The sequence below is a fragment of the Protomyctophum bolini genome (assembly GCF_963924005.1).
Source record: "Protomyctophum bolini genome assembly, chromosome: 23".
In the NCBI taxonomy this organism is placed as follows: Eukaryota; Metazoa; Chordata; class Actinopteri; order Myctophiformes; family Myctophidae; genus Protomyctophum; species Protomyctophum bolini.
Genome location: NC_137884.1, coordinates 28,206,509 through 28,233,154, shown reverse-complemented (window position 1 = coordinate 28,233,154; position 26,646 = coordinate 28,206,509). Strand labels below are relative to the sequence as shown.

The 26,646-nt window shown below is 44.7% G+C and overlaps 1 protein-coding gene across 1 annotated transcript in view; it reads right to left on the bottom strand.

Annotated features, from left to right (window-relative positions):
- Nucleotides 1-26,646, bottom strand: part of LOC308311024 (staphylococcal nuclease domain-containing protein 1-like) — a gene marked incomplete at its 5' end in the record, with an annotated part of 92,025 nt that overhangs the window by 10,299 nt on the left and 55,080 nt on the right. Inside the window, 2 exons of the mRNA XM_080757521.1 lie at nucleotides 19,812-20,015; nucleotides 23,935-24,048. Of these exons, the coding sequence (XP_080613647.1) occupies nucleotides 19,812-20,015; nucleotides 23,935-24,048 (318 nt within the window). The remainder of the gene's footprint in view (nucleotides 1-19,811; nucleotides 20,016-23,934; nucleotides 24,049-26,646) is intronic.

The following is a 26,646-nucleotide window of genomic DNA, read 5'->3' as shown; positions in this document are numbered from 1 at the left end:
CTGCCCAAATACTGTCTGTCTGACAGGCCATCTGCCCCAGATACTGTCTGTCTGACAGGCCGTCTGCCCCACATACTGGCTGTCTGACAGGCTGTCTGCCCTCACTGAATACTGTCTGTCTGACAGGCTGTCTGCCCCTCACTGGATACTGTCTGTCTGACAGGCCATCTGCCCCAAATACTGTCTGTCTGACAGGCCATCTGCCCCAGATACTGTCTGTCTGACAGGCTGTCTGCCCCTCACTGGATACTGTCTGTCTGACAGGCTGTCTGCCTGTCTGTCTGTAAGGCCGTCTGCCTGTCTGTCTGACAGACTGTCTGCCCGTCTGTCTGACAGGCTGTCTGCCTGTCTGTCTGTAAGGCCGTATGCCTGTCTGTCTGACAGACTGTCTGCCCCACACTGAATACTGTCGCCATTATATTTCATTGTGTCTACTAACTAAATCCTCCATTAGAGATCGTATTAATGCAAACGAGATTCAACATACTCAGCCCTCCACACGTTCTAAATGTGCCCCCGGAATATTGCACTGAGCAAATGGACTGTTCAATAAGCACCTTCAATAACAACGATGATAATAAATGGTCTTTATCGTCTCCACGTCGTATATTTCCTTTGTCACGGACACTTAAACGAGCTGTCCGACCGTCCTCCAATCACCTGGTGGAGCCAGTGACTGTCTGAGTGTGTGTGTGTGTGTGTGTGTGTGTGTGTGTGTGTGTGTGTGCGTGCGCTCTGTGTGTGTGTATGCATGTGTTTCTGCGCGCGTGCGTGCGTGCGTGAGCAGTCAATAACAGAAGCAGAAAATATCCATCAGAATGCTCCAACTCTTTAACCCATTCTGAACGGGAACCCGTTTTGGGTGTTAGCATCATGTTATGCTTTAGCTATTGAAAAATAGCAGATCTACAAGTTCATAGCGCGCCACCGAGTGGCGCGCTACGAGCTTGTAGGTCTGCTATTTTTTTTTTAATCGAAGAACGACTGACATTTTTAGAATCTGATCTCAGGTCAGAATGGGTTAATCAGACCAGTGTGTGTCCAGTGGGAAACCTCGTATATGAATCTGATCTCAGGTCAGAATGGGTTATATGAGGTATTGAACCATCAGCGGAAGGCAGTCATGCTTTCATAGAGCCGGGAAGCACAAAGGGAGTGTGTGGGTTTGTGTGTGTGTGTGTGTGTGTGTGTGCGTGCGTGTGCGTGCGTGAGCGTGTGTGTGTGTGTGTGTGTGGGGGGGGGGGGGGTGGTGGGGGGGGGGCTGTGATGGGTCATGACAGACAGGCGAGGAGGAAGAGGGTAGACAGTAAAGGAAGGTGGTAAGATGTCACCCAGTCGACTGATCTTCCAGAACACGCTCAAGGCCATGAAACCGTTGGCGCTGCAGTGAATAACTTTATCAGAAGGCCTCGCTCTCACACATCTTGTGTTATACTGTACTTGTGAGGACTACTGTACTGTACATGTCGCCACACAAGTACAGTATAGCATTGTCACAAGTTTTTTTGTGATTTGAAATACAATATTTCAGATTTAGGCTTGATGTATACTTGGGTCTCCACATGACATGAATACATTCCCATTAGCTTGCGTCTGTCTGTGAGCTACTGTATACGATGCGATGAAAGTCTCAATGAACTCCACTTCCCATGAGGCCTCACGCCGCCGAGAAAACTGTCAAAAAAGTGTGACAGAATGAACCCTGTGCCGCATACACCCCCCCGCACACCCCCCCCCCCACGAGGCCCACAGCCTCAAACCAACCAGCAAGCAGCAAGCAGCGCCAATAACAGTACGCCGGCAGCAACAAACTACATCTCCCAGGAGGCACCTCACCTGTACACTCTGTAGCACAATTACACGGTGATAAATGGAGCTATACGCCTCCCCGGAGGCTTCATCAGTGTGTGAGCCGCGCTCCGCTCCCCGCTCAACTTCAACCAACCAGGAGCTCTCAGTCTCACAACAACACACGGCAACGAAGAACGGCACCACTGGAACCAATAAGCTAATTGGCTCTTTGATCAGGAAAAAGGGGTAACACAACGAACTGCACGTCCCGTCTCCCGTCTCCCATGGGCCACATCATCATCGTCTTGAGAGAAAGCGCTCATATTTATCCCATTCTGACCTGAGATCAGATTCATACGAGGTTTCCACTGGACACACACACTGGTCTGATGAACCCATTCTGACCTGAGATCAGATTCTAAAAATGTCAGTCGCTCTTCGATTTTTCAAAAATAGCAGACCTACAAGCTCGTAGCGCGCCACTCGGTGGCGCGCTATGAGCTTGTAGATCTGCTATTTTTCAATAGCGAAAGCATAACATGATGCTAACACCGAAATGGGTTCCCGTTCAGAATGGGTTATAGACGGTTGTGTTCAAGAAGCTATCATGTTGCTAGGAGATGAGCTAAGGCTTATCTACAGAACAAAGTGAGCGTGCACAGGCCTGCTCGTTTAAACCATTTCGAACCGAGACCAGATTCTAACAAATATCTTCTAAAAATCATGTTTCTATATCAGCGTTTCTCAAACTATTTCATGTCAAGGACCCCCAGGATTATCTGTATTTGGCTGCGGACCCCCCATCTGAAAATATGTTGTTCCAGGGACCCCCCCAGTAGCAAAGATTTGAGTTAAAAACTTGCTCTGTAACAATATATATTCAAAGGTTTCAGGCACATTTTCACGATTTTTCAAAAATAGTAAACCTATAAGTTCATAGCACGGCACTCTGTGCCGCGCTATGAGCTTGTAGATCTGCTATTTTTCAACAGCTAAAGTACAAAATAACGCTTAAAACACCAAAAGGGGTTCCGCGACCAAAATGGGTTAAAAGAAGATATGTGGTGTGAAGAGGGAAGACAGGAGGGGACCGAGTACCGAGCCATGGGGGACCTCAGTCAGTCAACAACGTTGATATGGTTTATTTAACCCATTCTGACCTGAGATCAGATTCTAAAAATGTCTTCTACATCCTGACAGTTTTCTGGAAAAGCTATGTTTCTATGTCAGTCGTTCTTCGATTTTTCAATAGCAGACCTACAAGCTCATAGCGCGCCACTCGGTGGCACGCTATGAGCTTGTAGATCTGCTATTTTTAAATAGCTAAAGCATAACGTAATGCTAACACCAAAAAGGGGTTCTCGCCCAAAATGGGTGAAGAGGTTAATAATCTTGTACTGTTCATTAGCCTGTACACTGTATAGTACAATATTGTCTGGGTAGCTCAGTCGGTTAAATAAAAATGTGAGAACTTCTTCCGTCACTGCTGAGTTGAGTATTTGTATTTTGGGATAATTGACAGTGACAAAACCACTACACTGCATTTCAAAGACAAGAGCTCTACAATATAATATATGAATAATATGATATATAATAGAGGAGTACAGTTACAATAAATGAGATTTGGAAATATCCAGGAAAGTAAGAAATACCACCACACTGATATACTCAACTAATTAAATGACAGATAATCAAATGATGTACTTGTTAGAAGTACAGTGCTCAAATGTTACTCATACAACAACAACCATGAAGAGTGATAATGTCAAACTCAAGACATTCTGTAGATTAATAATATATATATGAAAAAAAACACTTTCTTCTTCAGTGTCTCGAAGGCTGTGTGAAAATAACCCAGCAGCCCTTTGGCTACACAGCAAGAGAAGAACATTTGAATTTAACATGAGAGTTCTGTTAAATTAGGATATTATTCTTGTAATAATGGCTCATTTCCATCCATGCTGCTTAGGCAAAAAATAGGATTTGTTAATTAATATCAATCTATAATGGCAAAAAACCCAAACAACCTAAAGGCCTCTTGAACTTGATACGATCAGTAATACTTGGTATGTTTCTTCGCTATTTAAATGCCACAGAATCACATTCCTGACAACATTGCCAGGGTGCTATTACTATGGTTTGGAACACAAATGTGTGACACGATAGAATTCCAATTGAAACCAAACTGTGCGACCCAGAGGGGTAGTGGGAGTGACGCCAGGACTCCCACTCAATTACAGGGTTATTATTGCGACCATCATCACCTGGATCTCCATATATGGAGCTGCCTATCATCACCTGGATCTCCATAAGGGCCTACAGTATATATGAAGATCACAACACTGACCTCATCAAACCCTGGATACCCATAATACATGGTTTGACATACTGGATCTCCATATATGGAGCCGGCAAGCAACTCTACATCTGACCTCATTATCACCGACACCAGATTAATGAATACTTTTAACTCCTGCTTTTCAATTGTGCCGCGTTAAGACGCTCTGTACGGGCGAGGTCGCTTCTCACCCTTACGGCGGGGCTCCACCGGGCGCGTTGCGTCTCCGTCGCGTGCGTCAAAAAATACGAAACGGGGGCAATTTGAATGCAGTCACGCAACGCAACGCAACGCTGACGCGGGCTGTGGGAGCCACCCTTCATTGATTCAAAAGGGAACATTCCCTGACGGTGACGGAGACTAAGGCGTCTTACTGGTAGTTCTACAGCTGTTGGAGGTCCAGGCTACTGTTGACCTGATGCTCAGTATCGTGTCTCTGTTGACCTGATGCTCAGTATCTTGTCTCTGTTGACCTGATGCTCAGTATCTTGTCTCTGTTGACCTGACACTCAGCATCGTGTCCGGGAGAGGCTCAGTGTTTGTGACCGGCGACCAAAAGAGCAGCATGACATGCATTATGGCAGTGAGTAGGTGACCAGAATGCTGGTACTGCACCTTGTTACATGCTGGTTGAACCCCCCCCCCCTCCTCCTCCTCCCCCCCCCACGCACACACACACACACACTAGGTTGTCGGGGGCGACAGATTGTTGATGTGAACATGTCATGACAGGACCAGCTTCCACTAGCTCAACGCTCACACACGTGCACGCACACACAAATGCACGCACGGACAGACACAATCACTCTTCCATCCCAAGGGCATTATATGAAGGACACAGTTCTTCTTATGTAAACAAAGAAATAGCATTATTTACCGTGGAGCTTATTCGGTGTTCTATTATGAGAGTTCAGTTCACATTGTTTGCGACCGTGATTACCTACGGGTTCACATGCATGCCATTAGCGTGCCGTTAGCGTGCACGGTTGAAGCGCATTGTGAACATGTCAGTGGTATGTTTTACTTAAGTACAAGTATAAATACTACAATGTAGAAATACTCTGGACATTTTTACTGGAGTAAAAGTACAAAAGTATTGGCATACAAATGTACTTAGAGAGTGCCCAAAAGTAAAAGTATATTCATTGTGCAGAATGTTCCATTTCAAGTTTTCAAATCTTTTGAAAGTAGCAGATCTACTTTTCATACTTTTTCTGTGCCACTGTAGTATGATCACTAGTATGATCAAGCAGGTTGTATGGGAGAAAAAAAAAACTAAAAACTAAATAAAAATATGGAAATAGGAGGCTTCTGCCCGACAGTAAAACGATATACAGTAAAAACAACAAGTTCAGATATTTTGCGAAGCAAAGTCTGGGTATTTGTTTTCAGGTTTATGACTAATTGATCACAAAAATAAAAATAAAATACAAGTCTAGACTTTTGTTTTGTTTTCTTAACCCATTCTGGGCGGGAACCCCTTTTGGGTGTTTTAAAGCATTATGTGTTATACTTTAGCTATTGAAAAATAGCAGATCTACAAACTCATAGCTCATAATCGTGAAAAATGTGGCTCAAATCTTTGAATATATATTATTACTACTATTAACATTTTAACTAAAATCTTTGCTTCTGGGGAGGGTCCCTGGAACAACATATTTTCAGATGGGGGGGGGGGAAGCATATTACATATATTTTCTGGGGTCCTTGACATGAAATATTGAGCACCACTGATATAGAAACATACGTTTTTTTCAGAAAACTGTCATGATTTAGAATACATTTTTTAAATGTTGACGTCAGGGCTTAAACGGGTTAAGGAGTTCTCCTGGGCTTTGGAACATCGACTGTTTGTTATCGTCAGTTTGAAGTGAACGCTCTCACGCTGACAAATGACAAACCGAGTCTCCATTAGTCATTCTTTACAAGCTATTCTTCAACAAATACAGCCGACTATACGATATATACACAGACTAGACTAGGCCGTTCAACCACAGGAGAACATTAAAGATCCAAGTCAGTAGACAAACAATAACACAACCACGTTTATCATTTATCAGGGGATTTGGGAGTCAAACTCTTTTTTGTCTGCTTCCCCCCCCCCCCCCCCCCCCGCCGAATTTTGAGAACCGAACGGATGATCTTCTAAAAGATTATGAAATTATATCGGCCTACAGAAAAAATAAAAACCTTTAAAGATTATCTAGTACACAGCAAGCTAAAAGAAATCAACACACCAGCACGCCAGGGACCAGAATACTTCAAACCCAAACAATTAGTAAAAAATAGAACCACAAAACGCGTTTTAGAGATTAAACAACAAATAACAGCCAGAACCAGCAACTGCATTTACTTAATCACATGTGAAAAATGTGGCTTACAATATGTTGGAGAAACGGGTAAAACAATAGGTACTAGGCTGGGACAACACAGATACAATATTAACTCATAGAATGCTGAAAGCGTTTTTAAACGTTTTATTATAGCCAAGCGCAAGAAGCGCATAACGTTTTTATACGTTTTATGGTCCAAAAAACGTTTTTTTATTGATTACTATAGTTCAACTATATTTGCGCCCGGACAACTCATAATGTAACACCGATCGGCTCTAAAAAGAGTTAAACCCCCCCCCTGCTGAAAAGAGGTGTTGGTCTGAGAAGCGTCTGGCACCGCCTATTGGTTGGTCTATGCGAGGACGTACGACGTATTGGAGACGGCCGTCCGGCATAGACCAACGCAGATGTCAGGGGACCTAAAATGGATGGGACAATGCTCTTGTTTGTGTGAATACACTCGATTCCCCCTCCCCTCCTGTTTCTACATGGTTTCTCCCGAGGGAGAATGGTGGGGGGGGGGGTCTCTTCCTCTTGGATCGCATTGGCAGTTCCCCCCCCACTCCCGAGTCCCCACTGCTTTCAACTGCAAGGCTTGCACTCTGATTCTCGGAACAAGATACAACGCGATTTGCTCTCTGCCCGTATATAAACCTGCAACGATCGGCATTTGATTTCATAACGTAACGTTTGCCAGACACATGTGGAGTTAGTCATGGACAGATTGCACATCATTATCGAGGGCCCGCCATGATACGTTGGTCGCTGATCGCAAGCCGTACTGCTGCTGCGCTGCTCGCATCCAACCATCCAATCCATCCCCCTTTCTCGTTACAACAGGCTATTATAAACTCACCGTCGAGCAGCCTGCCCTGCACCTAATGTGATAAAATGAACGGCAGGACAAAATCGGATCGATTATTATCTGTCTATCAGCAACATACGGGTGTTTGTCTTGCAACGACAGGTGGTGCTTTCTCGTTTTTTTTCTTCCAAATACGTTGACGTGCTGCTTCTGCTGCTGCCGCATCCATCTCGTTGTTTTTCTTGTTTTTTTCCCCAAACATGTCCAGACACAATCCGATCCAGTCTCGCGTCTCACCTTATAGATACGCGAGACTGGATCGATGAGGTTAGTGGTATGTCTGGACATGTTTGGAGCGGCACACGACAATCGACAATAATGTTGATTATGCAAGATCATTTCCTCAAAGCCTAGTTGCCCCCCCCCCCCCCCCCCCCGTTACTGCGATTGTTTGTAGCTCGAATCACAGAATGAGTTCAATGAGCGTAGGGAGAGGGCACATATGGGGCTACGATTGAAGAAAGTTTCCAAGTCCGTTTTATGATCAGATAATGTGCATCAAGACTCTCTGCTTTCATAAGAAAAAAACTAATACTGTAATTGCGAATGCAATGAGCACTTACTATGAGACCTAGCAGATCACGTCTGTCTGTCTGTCTGTCTGTCTGTCTGTCTGTCTGTCTGTGTGTGTGTGTGTGTGTGTGTGTGTGTGTGTCTGTCTGTCCCGCTTACTGTATATGTGGACCTGGCCCTTTTGTGCCCATATATGGAGCTGAGTGATTTGTGAGTCATGGTGACATGAGTGTGATGGCGTGGTCCTGCTTTGGGGACTCCTTATATGGTTATGGCTGAGTCATGGTGACATGAGTGTGATGGCGTCTTTTGTGACCATATATGGAGCTGGCGTGGTCCAAGCACTAACTATGACACCCTGCAGATCATGTCTGTAATTTATTCTAATTGTTATTGCAATTTACGATCTGCGTTCGCGCGTCTTACTCGTAATAATAAAAATCACACCCCTGTGAAGTGAGCAGTGCAATGTTGTGAAGTGAGCAGTGCAACATTGCACTGCTCACTTCACTGGGGTGTGATTTCTATTATTATTACAGTATTAGTATTTTTCTTATGAAAGCAGAGAGTATTCTGTTTCATACGGTATATAGTATGTACATGTCGCTATAGGCCTTATTTTGTGAATATTTAGTTGTTAGGTCCATGCTCTCTAAAATTATCTTTTTCAGAGAACTTTAGAGATGGCATGGGCCTGAATAACTATTATTCACAAAATAAGGCCTATAGCGACATGTACATACTATATACCGTATGAAACAGTCGACTCTCTGCTTTCATAAGAAAAATACTAATACTGTAATAATAATAAAAATCACACCCCTGTGAAGTGAGCAGTGCAATTGCACTGCTCACTTCACAGGGGTGTGATTTTTCTGGGTGGTATTTTTCTTATGAAAGCAGAGAGTCTACTGTTTCATACGGTATATAGTATGTACATGTCGCTATAGGCCTTATTTTGTGAATAATAGTTCTTCGGGTCCATGCCTTCTCTAAAGTTCTCTGGTGGGCGCAAGCTGCATTCAATAGCCAATTAGTGACAAACTGTATATGTGTACAATGTGTACTGTTTTCCTCCTAAAAGTAGACATTCAGGGCTTTCATTCGGTATATGGTTTGTATAGGATATTATTTGTGCTCAATTTTATATCGGTCTTTTGAACTAAAAAAACTGAACTGAAATGTCTGTCAACTTCAGGCCTCCATATCTCTGTTGTTTTTTTTCACAAGCAGCGTGCAGGCAAAAGCAGGTGTTAGAAAAAGGTCAATATCTCCAGAATGGAAGATGGTAGAATCATAATTTTTTTTTTAAATTGAAGTGGACAAGTTGGGCTTTCTTTTTATTTATGCGATTGTGATTCTCGCTATAAGAGACCCCTCGCTGTGGGCCCCCCAAAAAGTTCAAAAAGCCCATGTTAAGCCTTCAGCACCAGTAAGCCAGGGTCCGCTAGAACCTGTAGCAGTCTATGTGTTAACAATGCCAAAAAGACAACCACAAGATTTTGTGCAACATTTCATGGCTCACGGCATTGAAGCTCTAAAATGCGCTGGACTTCAACACGATCCTAACTGGACAGTTTTAGGACAAAGACGTTTTAATGAAAAACAGTGGAACCTCAACACGGATTTTCCTGGAGGCTTAAACATGACTAAAATCAGATCTTGAACACTACAAAACTTAAACTCACGATTAAACTGGAGAAATCTAAAAGTGATTGGATCAGACTTCCTTCGGATAATGCATTTATTCCTTGCATTGTGCCTCTACACATGTTGCGACCTTCGGTCTACATGTGTAGAGGCACAATGCACTGAAGTTTTTTAATTCCGTCCCAAAACAGTAGTCAGAGGCTCTTCTAAACAACCATGTATATATTATTACAAAAGGAGACCAAATATTGGAAATCCCTTAAAGAGCGGGTCAATATCGGAGGTTCAAGCCATGCTGGTGATTGATAATAATTAGCCGTGTGAAAACGATTTCCGTATTTGTTAATTGACTGGTAATTAGCAAACTGGGGGATTATTAGCTTGTAGCACTAAATTAACTTTGGGGTGGGAGGGGGGGGGGGGTCCGTTAACCTTGATTTATACTTGGATCCTCATCGTGTCTCACAAACAAAAAAAAATGCGGATCTACAAGCTCACAACAGCGACCTTGTAGATACACAATTTATCGGTTGTGCGTATGAATAAGCCGTTTGCAACTATACGACAACGCAGTGTCATCCTCCTGCCAAGGCAGGGAGGAGGGAGGGAGGGAGGGAGGGGGAGAGTCGGTGGCCATGTTTGTGCCACCGTGGGTGAACTGCACTGTGCCAGGGCACTGTACAAGGATGGAATGTTTATCCACTGCGTCTAGCACACACACACACACACACACACACACGAGTACTGGAAGTTTGACTCTGTGTGTGTGCGTGCGCGTTCTCAGGGGGAGGGCAAGCAGTCTGGCCTTGCCAAGCTTGCGACTGACCACAACAGAGACCAGCAGAGGACAGAATACAAGCGGAGGGGAAGAGACCAGCAGAGAGAAGAGTTTAGGCATATGCGCGCAACGATAATGTCCCTCGATGTCAAAACACGTCGGCTTATAATATCCAGTCAGGCGAGCGTTCACACATCTGCATTAATATGCAGTATATATGCACAATATAACGATGAAATAAACATCCAAACAGCCCTGTGTGTCTGCTTATGGCTCTCCTCTCCTCTCCTCTCTCTGCTCTGTGAAGCCATCATCTGGTCTCTCCCTCCTGGCTACCAGCCCAGCGCGCCACCCAGAACATCCCATCATCCTGTCCTCAGACAAATCGATGGCCCCGAAGGTACCACCAGTCAAGCCTCCGTTTCTAATCTAAGGACACCACTCTCTCTCGCTCTGTGTGTGTGTGTGTGTGTGTGTGTGTGTGTGTGTGTGTGTGTGTGTGTGTGTGTGTGTGTGTGTGTGTGTGTGTGTGTGTGTGTGTGTGTGTGTGTGTGTGTGTGTGTGTTCACGCGTGAACTTGTATTAGTATACTTTTGAGGGCCAAATGTCCCCACATGTGTAGTAGAGTTTGAGAGAGATAGACATTATAGGGGAAACAATCCTGGGCTTTTTAGACTGTGTGTGTGTGTGTGTGTGTGTGTGTGTGTGTGTGTGTGTGTGTGTGTGTGATGGAAACCACTCGCAGAGAGAGCACAGCAGAGGAGTAAAGGGTAAATACAAAGGAGACAATTATGCATTACCAAATGGCAGCGAAAGCACTTAAAAAAGAGACCGTTTCAATTGTCCTCAGTTCACAGAATTGGAGCTGTGAAACGCAATAACACCATCTGGTCTCTCCACCAACACAGCCACCGCCGCAGAGAACTTTATTTTTTTTTCGTCATTTTTATTCTCTCTCCGGCGGTATCATTAAGAGATCGTCCCAACACCTCCGTGCTGCGTGCCGCTCCCGCCCCCCAAATGGGCCTCTCTTCGCCGCAGAGATTACGTGACTGAGAGATTAGGTTTTGCCGCATGAGTCTGCCGAGTTCACTTAACCTTCCATATTGCCCTAAATGCACAACAAAGCCACACAATAAGAGGCACAGTAAAGCCCTCGACAATGACAACACTATAGTATCACTCACAGGGGAAAATAATCCCACTATATATTCAAGCCTCATGACTGTAAGCATGTCTACAGAAACCTCCTATCTCCATATTCAAACTTTGTGTGTTTTTTTCACCCCCTGTAAATGAACACTCTACTTACTGCTACTCTACAGCGTCACGCAGAAGCATCGTGAGTAGCAGATCCACGTGGCTTCGCACCGCGCTTTGAGCTTGTCGATGTGCTGCTTTTGTTCAAAGATTGTTGGACAACAACTTCAGAAACTTTATACATCCACGTATGATAACAGCATCCTAAGGTTAGCAAGGAATATCACCTCTAATACTAAGCATGTGTTGTATGGAGAATATAGGTTGCTGCTACCTTCAGGAAGGAGATATGGTGTACCAGCATACAATAAGGTCAGACTAAAGAGGTCCTTTGTCGACCTTGAGGCTTATAATCAGGAGTTGTAGTAGCCACAGGATAATCTAAGCGGTGGATATTGCTCTTGTCTTCATGTCTTTATGTATATGTAAATTGTCTTGTTCTTTGTGTTATGTCAAATGTGTGTATGTGTGTTCTGCATACTTGGCTGCTGTGTCGCAAGACACATTTCAGTGTGAACTGACAATAAAGTACTATATCATATCATATCTTTTGACACTTTTTCGAATTAATTTGAATCGTGTAAAAGTGAGCGGTTTTTGGACTATATGAGCTTTCCACCCGACGAGACGATATAATATGCGGTCTACGCCAGATGTGCAGCGGATTAAGTCTCGCCCTGTGACATTCAATCTGCGTCAACGTGCGTTGGCCGCTTCGCTAAATGTGCCCGTGCATTATGCATGCATGTACAGTATATGCATTACGCCAGCACCAGGCATACAGTATGCCTACAGTATGCATATGGACTTAGTCTAAGTGACCTATTGTAGTCTCTTGATTTTAACCCATTCTGGGCGGGAACCCCTTTTTGGTGTTTTTAAAAGCATTATGTTATACTTTTGCTATTGAAAAATAGCAGATCTACAAGCTCAGACCTACAAGTTAACAAGTGAACTTGTAGGTCTGCAATTTTTTCATAAATCGTGAAAATGTGCCTCAAATCTTTGAATATATATTATTACAGAGTGAACCTTTTAACTCAAATCTTTGCTTCTGGGGGGGAGGTCCCTGGAACAACATATTTTCAGATGGGGGGGGGGGGGGGGGCATATTAAATATAGTTTTTGGGGTCCTTGACGTGAAATATTGAGCACCACTGATACAGAAACAAAAGGTTTTTTTCAGAAATCTGTCAGGATTTTGAAGATATATTTTTTTAAATTTCGACGTCAGGCCTAAATGGGTTAATGTACGTTTTTGGGGCATCTGCTCCTTAAGGGATAAAGTGTAATGCTATACCCTCTAACCGCATAATCTCCATTCTCTCTCTCTCGGCTCCGTACCGTACTGTACTCTACTGTACTCCGTACTGTATAGCACACCTCCGGGGTCATTATGTCACTGACACACTGGTGGCTGGATTATATTATACTCACAATAGATCCGGACAGATCAGCATTATTATCATCTCACGATATCCCACACAGTGTGGCGCGCTACGAGCTTGTAGTTCTGCTATTTAAAAAAAATCAAAGAAAATGTCTGACGAGCTGAAATCATTTCGGCACTACAGCGCCGAAACAGCAGTAAAATAGGAGTAAGAATGTGGGACAACGGTTCCCAGTTGGTTTCAAGGGGCTGTCAAACGAGACGACATCACAGTGTCTTTCTGTGCAGATCGAGTCGTGTGTTTCTGGAACGCTGAGGCGTCTGGAAACACAGTCGGTCTCCATTCAGAGCAGCAGCAGCTGTGCGGAAGGAAGTAATCAATCGGCGGCGGGCGGCGGTGGCGGCTCCCGGCAGTGAAGCCGCCGGGCCGTTCGTTTGTTGACGGGGATTGAACGGTCGTCTCCATGGCGATAAAGGAAGCGTCACCGCGTGTCCCCCCCGTGGGAGGGCTGTGTGAAGTGTGAACGACGCAAAGAGGAGAAGAGCACGGACGCTTTTCATCCATTTATTACATTTCATATCGTCACTGTCGGGGAGAGGGGGGGAGGGGGGGGGTGTTGGAGGCAGAAACCTCTTATATTTCAACTGTGTGTCATTTTGTGAATCAACGCCTTTCTTGATCATAACCACAGCGTCACGCAAAAAGTAGCAGCTGCTACTTTTTGCCATTTTTGAATTTGAATCAAAGTGAACAGTTTTGTATACGTGAGGTTTTTCTTTTCACCCGACTGAGAAGTTAATGAAACCCAATTGGTGAGAAATATAGCAGGTCTATACAAACACTTTGACACTAGATCTGCTAATTTCACCCACTTTCGTGTCCTCAGCATGATGAAGGCCGGGCATTAACGTACAAGGACTAAAACCACACACACGACGTACAGATGTGAGGCTTATCTTTACCTCCATCATGATGAATTCCTGTTCTGTTCTTTGACTATAATTGAAGTGTCTATTTGTATACGTCTCTAAATGTTTTGATGAATTGAACATTAAGGTGGACCCTGTTGTACACAAGTGTAATGCTTAATTGGGGTCGTCCTCCACTCACACCAGTTATAACAGTCTTTGTATTGAGTTTGTGTTTTGTGAAATGTATACTGTAATTCTGCAAACTGTTAATAAATATTTCAATCAATCAATCAATCAATTCTGCCCGACTGCATACATCCAGTATATCTAGACGACGTCACTAACTCGCCTCTCTGTCCTATGTCGTTCAAATCCCTCTCTCTCTCTCTCTCTCTCTCTCCCTGTCAGTCAGTCACAGAGCCAAGCAGCTGGCGTGAACGCAATCATCTCTTCACCTGCGCTCTCTCTCTCTCTCTCTCTCTCTCTCTCTCTCTCTCAGGTTGACAGTCAACCATGCTGTCCTTTAGTGGCGCGGTGGGGGGGAGGGGGGTGTGGGAGGGGCGGGGGGATGCTATCCATATGGTGCATACTCGCCGAGGCATCGGCGTTACGGAATAAAGCATGATTATCCCTCTCCTCTCTCTCCTGTCCCACTCCGGGGGACAATGGCACCCTTAAAGCCTGCTTTTAACCTTGGACGCACTCACACAGCGGTCTGCCTGATATTATGGCTCTGAGGTGCCAGCATGCATTACACCCCATCTGTTATGCAATGCCTTAACCCATTTTGGGCTGGAAAACCCCTTTTGGTGTTATAGCATCATGTTATGCTTTAGCTATTGAAAAATAGCAGATCTACAAGCTCATAGCGCGCCACCGAGTGGCGCGCTATGAGCTTGTAGGTCTGCTATTTTTTGAACAATCGAAGAACGACTGACATAGAAACATAGCTTTTTCAGAACACAGTCAGGATGTAGAAGATGTTTAGAATCTGATCTAAGGTCAGAAGGCCTTAACGGCGCGGTATGGATAACCCGGTGTCTGCGTTGTGTCCCCCAAACCTCCAGGGAAATAATGAATGGAGCATAAATGGAATAGATATGGGGAGGACGGGGGGGACAAAGGCCACTTTGGAACCGCCGCTTGATAGCCCTCCATGGGTGGAAGAGAAGGGGAACGGGGCCAGCATAGAGAGGCTTCATGGCGTGCTCCCGGGGAACTGCTAGGGATAGAGAGAGAATCAAAAAGCCCCCTCTCACCTTCAGTTGCGCGCCACCGGTCGCTCCGCGACAAAGATTTGGCAATTTGGTGACCCCCCCACTCTGAAGAGTGAAGACCACCTGTTGGAGACCCTTGACCTATAGGGCGTTTGAAATGTGATGAACCCATTTAGGCCTGACGTCGACGTTTAAAAATAATATTGTCTTTTTTTTCTGAAAAAAACTCATGTTTCTCAGTCAGTGGTTCTCAATGTCATGTCAAGGACCCCCAAAAATATATGAAATTGACAGCCGACCCCCCTCCCCCCCCCCCCCATCTGAAAATGTGTTGTTTCAGGGACCACCTCCTCCCAGAAGCAAAGATTTGAGTTAAAAACGTTCAGCTCTGAAAGAATACACAGTATATTCAAAGCTTTGCACCACATGATAGCGCGCCACTCGGTGGCTATGAGCTTGTAGATCTGCTATTTTTCAATAGCTAAAGCATAACATAACGCTATAACACCAAAAGGGGTTCCCACCCCCAAAATGGGTTAAAGTCTGATTTCTAAAAGATACCACGATTTATACTTCATCGCATATAAGCGATAAACGGCAGTTTAACGACACCATCGTACGGTTTATATACACAATAACCGTGTGGACAGTCAGTCAGTCATAAAAGACTCAAGAAGAAACAATTCAGATTCGCACTGTGAACAACAACAAAGCCAAGAGAGACACTTGTATGCAGTCGCATCTTTGAATACAAATTTGCCCTTTTTGCCAAACAATACTCATCAACCTTTTGGAGAGAGAACATTTTGATTCACTGTCTCTCTGAAGTCTTTATATGAAATTATATGTACAATGCCGCCGACCCCCCATCTGAAAATATGTTGTTCCAGGGAAAGATTTGAGTTAAAAACTGAAACACTGAAATAATATATATTCAAAGATTTAAGGCACATTTTCACGATTTTTCAAAAATAGCAGACCTACAAGATCTTGTAGATCTGCTATTTTTTATCCCACGATTTTGTAACCCATTTTTCACCCCTGTGCCAATCATCTACTGTGATCCTGGGCTCTACACACCCTCCGCCAACCTGGGGAGAGCAACGGACTTGAACTCATGCTTCCTTCATGCCTGAGTGTCCAAGTTGCTCCTTTACACCTGACAGGGGGGAGTTTCCCTGGTTGGACGTAGCGCGTGGAAGGAACACGTTATTCTAAAGCACAACATAATGCTAACAACCAAAAGGGGTTCCCGTTCAGAATGAGTTAATGCTCGCCTAAATACACAAGACAACACAAGCCCAGAAAAACCCTCACACTGTAGCTCGCTCACAAGCCCATGCATGCCTTTTGCTTGCTCGGGGTTTGGAAAAACCATGCCATGAAAATATGATGTGTGGGGGCTTTGTGCTTGTATAATTATCAGGAAGGGGGGGAAATAAATAAATAAATGAAATGAGTGCAGCTTGGCAAAGGGTTTCGCGGGGAGCTTTTTGGAACGGCATTTGATGAGTTGGAACTGTCACTGTGGCACTGTGCTGCAGAGCTTTACTTTTGAGGGGTGCTAGCCCCTACCAATGTCCAGCTTTGAGTGTTTGTGTGAACACAAACATTGACAAAAGTACCATGTGGTACCCAGCTAAATGATGGAGAGTTGGTAACTAAATGTGATCAAATTTGACTGAGGGACTGCCATTTAATTTTTTTTGAATTTTCGTTTTTTTCATGTCATATGGAAGCAGGGAATCATATAGCTTCAAATTGAAATATTGGTTGTTCAGTTTGACCCACGGGTTTTGGAGATATGGCTTATAGAGTAGTGTCTGGCAGAGAAACAGAGTTGAGAAAAGAGGCTTGAAAGGTTCACTTCTGTGGTCTCTAACATTACACCTATAGCTACATGTTTAAGCATTCATTTCATATTTACATGTCTTCTGTGGACTCTAACATTACACTTAGCTACAAGTTTAAGCATTTATTCCATATGTACATGTCTTCTGTGGTCTCTAACATTACACCTATAGCTACATGTTTAAGCATTTATTTCATATTTACATGTCGATTTCAGCTCTGACACTTGTTTCAGACATGCTCTAGTATGTGAAGAGTCTGCCTGTGCTATTAACTCATTTTGAAAACCAAACAAAAAACAACTCCCCTGGTGAAAAGCTGGAATTTGCGCGATGGCAGGCAGTCAAATCTGGTCACAAATGGACCGCACGGATGCACGGTGACCCGTGGCTCAAAGGCCTATTGGCCACATTGTGCGACGGAGGGTTTATAAATCAGTGCCATTGTGTGGACGGAGGGTTTATAAATCAGTGCTCGCAGTCCGCTATAAGCTCCATTAGCCAGAGCTGCTTTTTAGTCCAGGACTACTGGCTGCTGGCAGGTCAAAGGTCAGAATACTCTCCGGAGCCACAGAGACGCGCGGCGATGCGTGTGCTGCCTTATCGACTGCCTTTGGGCGGTTAGAAGGAAGGAAGGAAGCCGTGTTATTGGTTATTCCGTCAGCGTGCACGCGTGTGTGTTTGTTTATCACATTTTGGGCCGGAACCGCTTTTGGTGTTTTAAGCATTATGTTATGCTTTAGCTATTGAAAAATAGCAGATCTACAAGCTCGTAGCGCGCCACCGAGTGGCGCGCTACGAGCTTGTAGGTCTGCTATTTTTGAAAAATCGAAGAACGACTGACATAGAAACATAGCTTTATCAGAAAACTGTCAAGATGTAGGAGACATTTTTAGAATCTGATCTCAGGACAAAATGGGTTATGAGAGAGTGAATAAGCAGGCTAATGTTTGTTTGTAGGCCTGCGTGTGTGTGTGTGTGTGTGTGTGTGTGTGTGTGTGTGTGTGTGTGTGTGTGTGTGTGGCTTGTATACTATGTAAATGTGTTGTGTACACTTGGGACATGTATATATATAATATTCGCCGTCATATATTGCCGTTGTCTCTGCCCCGAAACCTTGTATCTCCAGATTTCAACTTTTTGCCATAATTTATACAAGTCAGTGTTGTTCTCCTCGACTAAAACTATAAGACAAAAAATGTTCGTCGACTACCTTTTTCCACTGATGAAAACTAAATGGAAACTAAATTAAAACTAAGCTATGATGACTAAAACTAAGACTAAATGTAATGACAATTTTGTCAACAAATAAAAACTAGGCTAAAATGTTAGGAAGGGACTAGTGGACAAGAGATCCAGTATAAGTCATTTTACACGTGGTCGCATGCTGAAAATAGCAGATCTACAAGTGTAAAAACAGTCATTACGACGGCATCAAAACACTTTAGTGGACTAAATCAACTGTAGATTTAGTCCACTAAAATCCTATGATATGTAGTCGACTAAAACTAGACTAACACTAAGACATTCCGCAGGTGACTAAAATGTGACAAAAACTAAAATGAAAACTATTCAAGAGACTATGACTAAAACTAAAATAAAAAAATTGCTGCCAAAAACAACACTGACACCCATTTTGACCTGAGATCAGATTCTATAAATGTCTTCTACATCCTGACAGTTTTCTGAAAAAGCTATGTTTCTATGTCAGTCGTTCTTCGATTTTTCAATAGCTAAAGCATAACGTAATGCTAACACGAAAAGGGGTTCCCGCCCCAACATGGGTCAATGTAAATCGCTCTGGATTAAGCTAAATGCCTAAACAAGAGCTTGTGATTAATAAAACAACGTACTACATTGTATCCATTGGAACATGGAGGGTTTCCACCCGACAACAGACGATATCCGCAACGTGTGAGACAAACAAATGTACATAAACGTGCGTACTGTATAGCACGCTTGTACTAGACTCAACTATTCATCAACAACTCCATTTCCCGTAGGCCACACTAGTCTCCATTCCGTCGCGGGTATCAATTTGTTCAATACGAGACCGCGAGAGTAATGTGTGTGAGGGGCTCATGTGTTGTGTACTGAGAGAAGTTAATTGTTGCAGAAATAAATATTCAACCATTTTTACTTTATCTTCCTCGTTACAGAGTGGCTTTTCATAATATACCGCCGGGCCGATTAGCATAATGAGGGGAAACAAACGAGGCACGCAACTTGCTGTTTCTCTGCAAGACATTATACTCTATAAGCCATATCTCCAAAACTGGTGGGTCAAACTGAACAACCAATATGTCCATTTGAAGCTACTATTCCCTGCTTTCATACGACACGAGTCAAAGTTAGTCACATATCTGCTCTGCTGCCTTACATGCACGCGTTATGTAAATGAAACGCTGTGTTTGTATTCTGCTTCCATTACAAGCCTCAAGGGTCAACGGAACAAATGTTGCAGTGAAAGCGATGATGACAAATACTCTCTCTCTCTCTCTCTGTGCGCACGCACACACACACACACACACACACACACACACACACACCCCCCTCTATGTGGGGCTGAGTGGAGTGGGTGCGCTTGTTACCGTAACGACCGAAACGCTAACGATCACATGATATAACGGCGTCACGATCACTGACGGCTCTGATGACAAACCATAACCGTCCGCAGAGTTAACGGAGATAATGACGGCGATTAGACTACGATGGCTAAAGATGAGGCTCATCACCATTACGTTATGCGGGTGAATGATGGCGATCGACGGCGATGACACGCCGGGCTCCGACCATCCAAACTTCAGTGATGCTTGCGGAACTCGACTACGTCTCGTTCCTGACCGCATCACTGTCGTGGCAATAATCACGTTAACCCACACCCTCTCGTAATATTGCTTAAATGGACACTTACCATCTTCTGCAGGTGCCTCTCCTTGCGGACGTCCACCATCACCATGCCCTCCTTCACCAGGTTGAGGCCGACGTCGTCCTTGGTGTCGTTGAACTGCAGCGTGATCTGAGGGCACGCCGACACCGTGAACTCCACGTTGAGCTGACACTGTGTGTTCTGGATGTCTCGCACCACGCTGTCCACCACGTCCGCCCGCGCGTCCTCCTAAAGGAACCACGGTAAAGACACAGTTACACCCCGTTTAAAGACACAGTGACACCCCGTTTAAAGACACAGTAACTCCACGTTGAGCTGACACTGTGTGTTCTGGATGTCTCGCACCACGCTGTCCACCACGTCCGCCCGCGCGTCCTCCTGAGGGAAACCACCATATATATATATAAACGTTGTTACAGGCTCGTGGCCCACAAGGTAAGACAGTATACGAGAATACAAATAAATGAAAATTAAAAAAAATACAGTACATTTACCCAGCCCCACAGGTTACTATTCTAGGCGAGGCACTCATGCCAGTGTCCTCTGATGGTAGAAGTGTACCTTACAGAACTACGGCCTGGGTCTGTCATCTATCCAATGAGTCCATTCAGTGAGCGATCCAGCCTGCTCTGCATGAACTTGAATATCAGGTTCCTCAACAGAGCCCCAATGAACGAAAAGCCCACTGGCTCTCTAGTGCTCCTGGGTTTTTTTAACAGGATTCTATAAGACAGTCATTATAGGCTACTTGCAGTTTGCGTAAGCTCTCCTTCTTATACTAGTAGCAGTGGGTTCCAACAGCTACTACAATGTATGCACAAATTATGGTATTGATTTTGATATTCACTATAATACCAAGAAGAGCATGATACTTATATGTAGAACTAAAGAAGATATGGAACTTAAGTCTCCTGCCTTTGATCTGTCTGGTCAAATTATGGGTGTGTCCAAAATTACAAAATATCTTGGGCATATCATAACAGATACCTTAGAGGATGACGAGGACATGTTTAGACAGAGGAGAATGCTTTATGTACAAGCCAACATGTTGGTCCGTAAATGTCATCATTGTACTACGGATGTTAACTTTAGAGCTTATTGCACCCCTCTCTACACAGCTCCACTGTGGGTGAAGTATCCAAGGTGCTTTTCATTGATTGTGCATCAATTCATCCACACACATCGGAGCTAGACTATAAGAAAGAGTTGACTAAGAAAAAGTTGAAATGTGAAGATATGCAGTTTCAATATTGCACATTATGCTACTTCTACAGTCCCTAAAGTGATCATGCAATTACAAACTCTTTATTTGATAATATCTTCTGGTGATCAACTTAGTGTATTCATGGCTTCAGCTCTACTCTCTCTCTCTGGTCGTGTCTCCATAGCAACGCCCCTTCAGCTAGCCGCCCTTGGGTGTGTGTGTGTGTGTGTGTGTGTGTGTGTGTGTGTGCGTGTGTGTGTGTGTGTGTGTGTGTGCGTGTGTGTGCGTGTGCGTGTGCGTGTGTGTGTGTGTGTGTGTGTGTACACACTGCATACGTATGTGCGTCTTCTAAGATACACTTTGTATGATATAGCGTGCGTGGGCAGAAAGACAACTTGTTCAAGACACAGAACTCTTTAGGGCCGTTTTTGTCTTTGTCTCTCTCTCTCTCTCTCTCTGTGTCTTTGTCTCTCGCCCCCTGGTGAACTTGTCACAGTTGTGCTGTGGGGGAGCTCAGGGCGAGAGAGAGAGAGAGAGAGAGAGGCAGACTGAGTGGGTGAGAGAAAGACAGAGAGAGCGAGAGAGAGACAGAGAGAGCTAAAGAGAGAGAGCGGGACAGACAGACAGACAGACAGACAGACAGACAGACAGACAGACAGACAGACAGACAGACAGACAGACAGACAGAGGGGGGGGTAGCGAAGCAGAAAGCTGACAGACAGACAGACAGACAGACAGACAGACAGACAGACAGACAGACAGACAGACAGACAGACAGACAGACAGACAGGGGGGGGGGGGTAGTGAAGCAGAAAGCTGCCAGGAGGAAGTATTAATATGAATGAAGACCTTCTGCTGAGCAGCACGAGGCCTCGTTTGTGCTTCGCTCGCACCCAAAACCATCGCCCGTTCGCACACGAACGGGCGGGGGGGGATGGGGGGGTCTCAGAGGCGTGACCACATCGCGTGGGGGGTCAAGGGTCAGACTGAATTTAGGAAGATATAGTCCATCACTGGAGGCATCATACACACATCCTACAAACGGTGTCATATGCAGCCGCAAATGGGGGGGGCGGGGGCACGAGGCATGGCCAAAGCATTTCCGGGGGTCAAGCTAGCTTGTAGATCTGCTATTTTTGAAACAATCGTGAACATGAGGCACCGATCTTTGAATATATATTCTTTCAGAAGACTTTTTATCACGACGTCAGAGCTAAACGGGATAAGGTGTAGGTGATTTATATCTGTGTCCTTTTTCTGCAACAGAACTGTTGGCCATCTGTTGTTGCAGAAAGGACACAGATATATATCACCTTATCCCGTTTAGGTCTGACCTTCGTGGAAAAAAATAAGTCTTCTGAAAGAATATATATTCAAAGATTGGTGCCGCATGTTCACTGATGACACACACTCTGTACACAGTGACAGTACTGTACAGCTCCATAGACGTCAGAGCACTAGTGACGCGACCACATACACGATAGATGGAACATGACCCACATGAATATAAAGAGTATGTGTCATCAGGCCCCGAGACACACACACACACACACACACACACACACACACACACACACACACACACACACACACACACACACACACACACACACACACACACACACACACACACACACACACACACACACACACACACACACACACACACACACACACACACACACACACACACACACACACACACACACACACACACACACACACACACACACTTAAAGGCTTAGCGCTACACCAGACAGCAGTTGTAAACCACCTCAAGCATTTACGGCATAGCCAGATTAATTTAAAAATATATATATATTCAGAGTATTGTGGGGTACTCTACTCTAGTGAGATTCACAGTATTAAGGGGGAGTTTTCTATTTACTCAGACCTCAACGTGGCTTGGTTTCACACGCGTGCACGCACACACGCACGCAGATCTACAAGCTTGCTGACGTGCTACTGTTGATGCTGTCGCGTGGCGATGTAGCATGATCTGTAGTATGATCTGTAGTATGATCTGTAGTATGATGTAGTATGATGTAGTATGATCAAATAGGTTGTAAAAGTTCACGGAAAAACACTATAAAGCTGAAAGGTTTCTGAAATGGCAAAAAATACTACTCTCAGTCTCAAGTTTGAAAACAAAAATCTTTGAAAAAGCCGTGTGTGTGTGTGTGGGTGCAGTCCATATTTGGAAGCCTCTGTAATATCCATAAATCAGACCTGCCTGCAGATTGCAGCCATGCCCAATAAGCCGAGAGCTGATCAGGCATCGGTTAAATTCTGTTCAGTGTCTGTGCAATAATTGGCAGTCGACCATATATGGAGAAGGAGATGCTTTCTGTACCCGTGATCTGTATCCTGAAGCACTTGTTGTAGAGTTTATTTCAAGCTTGCACATCCACTATTGTCTGTGTTCCAAGAAATTCCTTGTAAAATGTGAATGCAAATGAAGATGTTAAATGTGTGTGTGTGTGTGTGTGTGTGTGTCTGTCAGAAGACAGCAACAGAGACACAGGAGGAACACACCCATGACTGCCATTACCACTACCACCACTACAACCTACCCATGCCCGGGTGCAGGTCTTTTTTCCGACAGCATATTGATCCGAAACCTCAATCCTAACCTAACCCTAACCGCAAGCGCGGGAGCAGCGCATGTCGGACCATCGCTTTTTTGCATCGCAGCGAATGAACGCTGCGGATCGGACCGTTGCCCCGTCGGCTAGAATGCTGTCGGAAAAAAGGCCGCCTCCCCCCCATGCCCCACCTGCAATAAAACATGTCATTCCAGGATTGGACTCAAAGAACTCACCGTTAAGGACATAAGTGGACGTCATCATCGGATTTGATGGACAACCATAAGCAAGTAAGTGTGTGTGTGTGTGTGTGTGTGTGTGTGTGTGTGTGTGTGTAGGTGTGTGTAGGTCCACTTACGTCCTGTGGAACCTGGATGTATGCCAGGGCGTACTCGGTGGCCTGGGCAGCCAGGGCCCGGGTACTGAAGGCTGGGGGCATGGCCGCCAGACGGGTGGTCGACACGATCTCTCTCTGGAGGAAGACAAATAAAATACAAAACACATGAATGGAGAGAAGGGAAGAAGACTTGGTTCTGTTGCTGGAGAACCCAAACTGTTGGACCACATTAACACATTCTGACCTGAGATCGGATTCTAAAAATGTTGACCCCCATCTGAAAATGTGTTGTTTCAGGGACCCCCTCCTCCCAGAAGCAATGATTTGAGTTAAAAACGTTCGCTCTGAAAGAGTATATATTCAATGTTTTGCACCACAGCTAAAGTATAGCATAATGCTAACACCAAAAGGGGGGTTCCCCGCCCAAAATGGGTTAAGACAATCCCAAATCCTCAAAGTGACAGGCAGCGGCCACAGGGGGCGCCGCGCCTCGCCTCGCAGAGAGAACCTTCAGATTTAAGTGAACGTGACAGCGAACCGAGAGAGAGAGAGAGAGAGAGAGAGAGAGAGAGAGAGAGAGAGCTGAAAACCCCCAGATCAATTTCACACCAGAGTCCGGCCGTTCCTTCTAGTGATAATGCACACACACACACACACACACACACACACACACACACACACACACACACACACACACACACACACACACACACACACACACACACACACACACACACACACACACACACACACACACACACACACACACACACACACACACACACACACACACACACACACACACACACACACACACAGCCAGCGGGAGGATTATTTGGGGGTGGTGGTGGGTTTGGGGGTGGTGGTGGGGGTGGGGGTGGGACGACTTCTTTACGTGCACCAGTGATGAAGAACGACCGAGGATTGCTTTGTGAAGATGAGAACGGACGGATGGATAAAGAAAGAAAAAAAAAGGACTTTAGGTACTTAAAAAACATTCCGTGCAAAGCAGGGAGATAGTTTAATCTTCTCCACGTCCTTGATGTGCTCGACGCTAGTGGGGCTATTTTACATTCAACGTGGCGCTTTCACTCACACTGTTGTCTTACTCTTTTTAACGTATTCTGGTCGGGAACCCCCTGTTGGTGTTAGCATTATGCTATGCTTTAGCCATTGACAAATAGCAGACCTACAAGCTCATAGCGCGCCACCGAGTGGCGCGCTATGAGCTTGCAGGTCTGCTATTTTTGGAAAAATCAAAGACATAGAAACATGGCTTTTTCAGAAAACTGTCAGGATGTAGAAGACATTTTTAGAATCTGATCTCAGGTCAGAATGGGTTAAGTCAGTGTAGCCAATTATTGTTACCCCTTTATTATTGTGTGTGTGTGTGTGTGTGTGTGTGTGTGTGTGTGTGTGTGTGTGTGTGTGTGTGTGTGTGTGTGTGTGTGTGTGTGTGTGGGCGGCCAATTAAGCGCCCCCTCCACACATCTCTGCCCTTTATTGGAGCCTCCACTGTTTACTCTTTATTATTATCCTTATATTTTCTTTACACCTCGCTGCACCTTTTCTTTTCTCCGTACAGTATCTGTGATTTTTTATTATTATTTTATTAACTGCCGTTAAAACGTAACGGCCGGTGGGCTTTTCCCTCCTCACGATCGCGGCCAAACTGTGGTATTTTTTTATATTAGTGCTCAAAGTTCCCAAACCTTTTCAAAATAATCATTATTATTTGAGCTGTGGGTAAATAAACCCACAGCCTCGTATAAAGCACTTGGAATGTAGAGGAGTTGAGGCGTTACGTTTTGTTTGACTCTGTTCCTGCAGGTAACTATTGTGAATGTGGTGGACATTTAGAATGCCACAGTAGAGACAATTATCCAAGTGACTGACAGCTGTCAATCTGACAGCTGCCACCATGTTTTGTATAGATCACTGTAAATGGTAAATGGTAAATGGTGCATTTATATAGCGCCTTTATCCAAGGCGCTTTACATAGATTGTGCATTACATTCACACATTCATACACCGATGGCAGCGGAAACCATGCAAGGCACCAACTAGCACATCGGGAGCAATTAGGGGTTCAGTGTCTTGCTCAAGGACACTTCGACAGTAACTCTGGGGGAGCCCGGGTTTGAACTGGCAACCTTGCGGTTCCCATCCAGGCACTCTACCCCTGAGCCACCGCCGCCCCTGTAGCCGTGTACCTATTCTAGAAATAGGAACAAGCACGTATAGGTTATTTAGAATAGAGTCATTCCCTCTCTCTAGGGGGGTAGCTCATGGAAGCTATCTCATTTAGAATCGGACCAGCTGATGCTACGTAGTAGGACCACATACAGTATACCTTTGCCATCTGCTCCCACAACCCTGGTGCTATCCTTTTCCCGACCAAGAAAGGACGTGTTGGCAGGACCACCTGTTACTGACTGTCTATGTTATTATTATTATGAGTGTGTTTGGGAGGGAATAAAGGGGAAGGGTTTTCATTGATTGGGGAGAGGGAAGGATGCTGTTGCTCTGCTGTAAACCGGAAAAACATGAAAATAAAGAAACATGCGATGAACAATTGAGATGAGTCCTGTGTCCTGATATACTTCATTCTGCCTGAGATCTTGAGACCATTTGCTCCTTTAACATGAATAAATGTAACTTGAGAAATGTGACAGACCCCAGACCCAGTTTCTATTTGGTTTCTATTCAAACCACCCTCCTAGGGGCATTTAT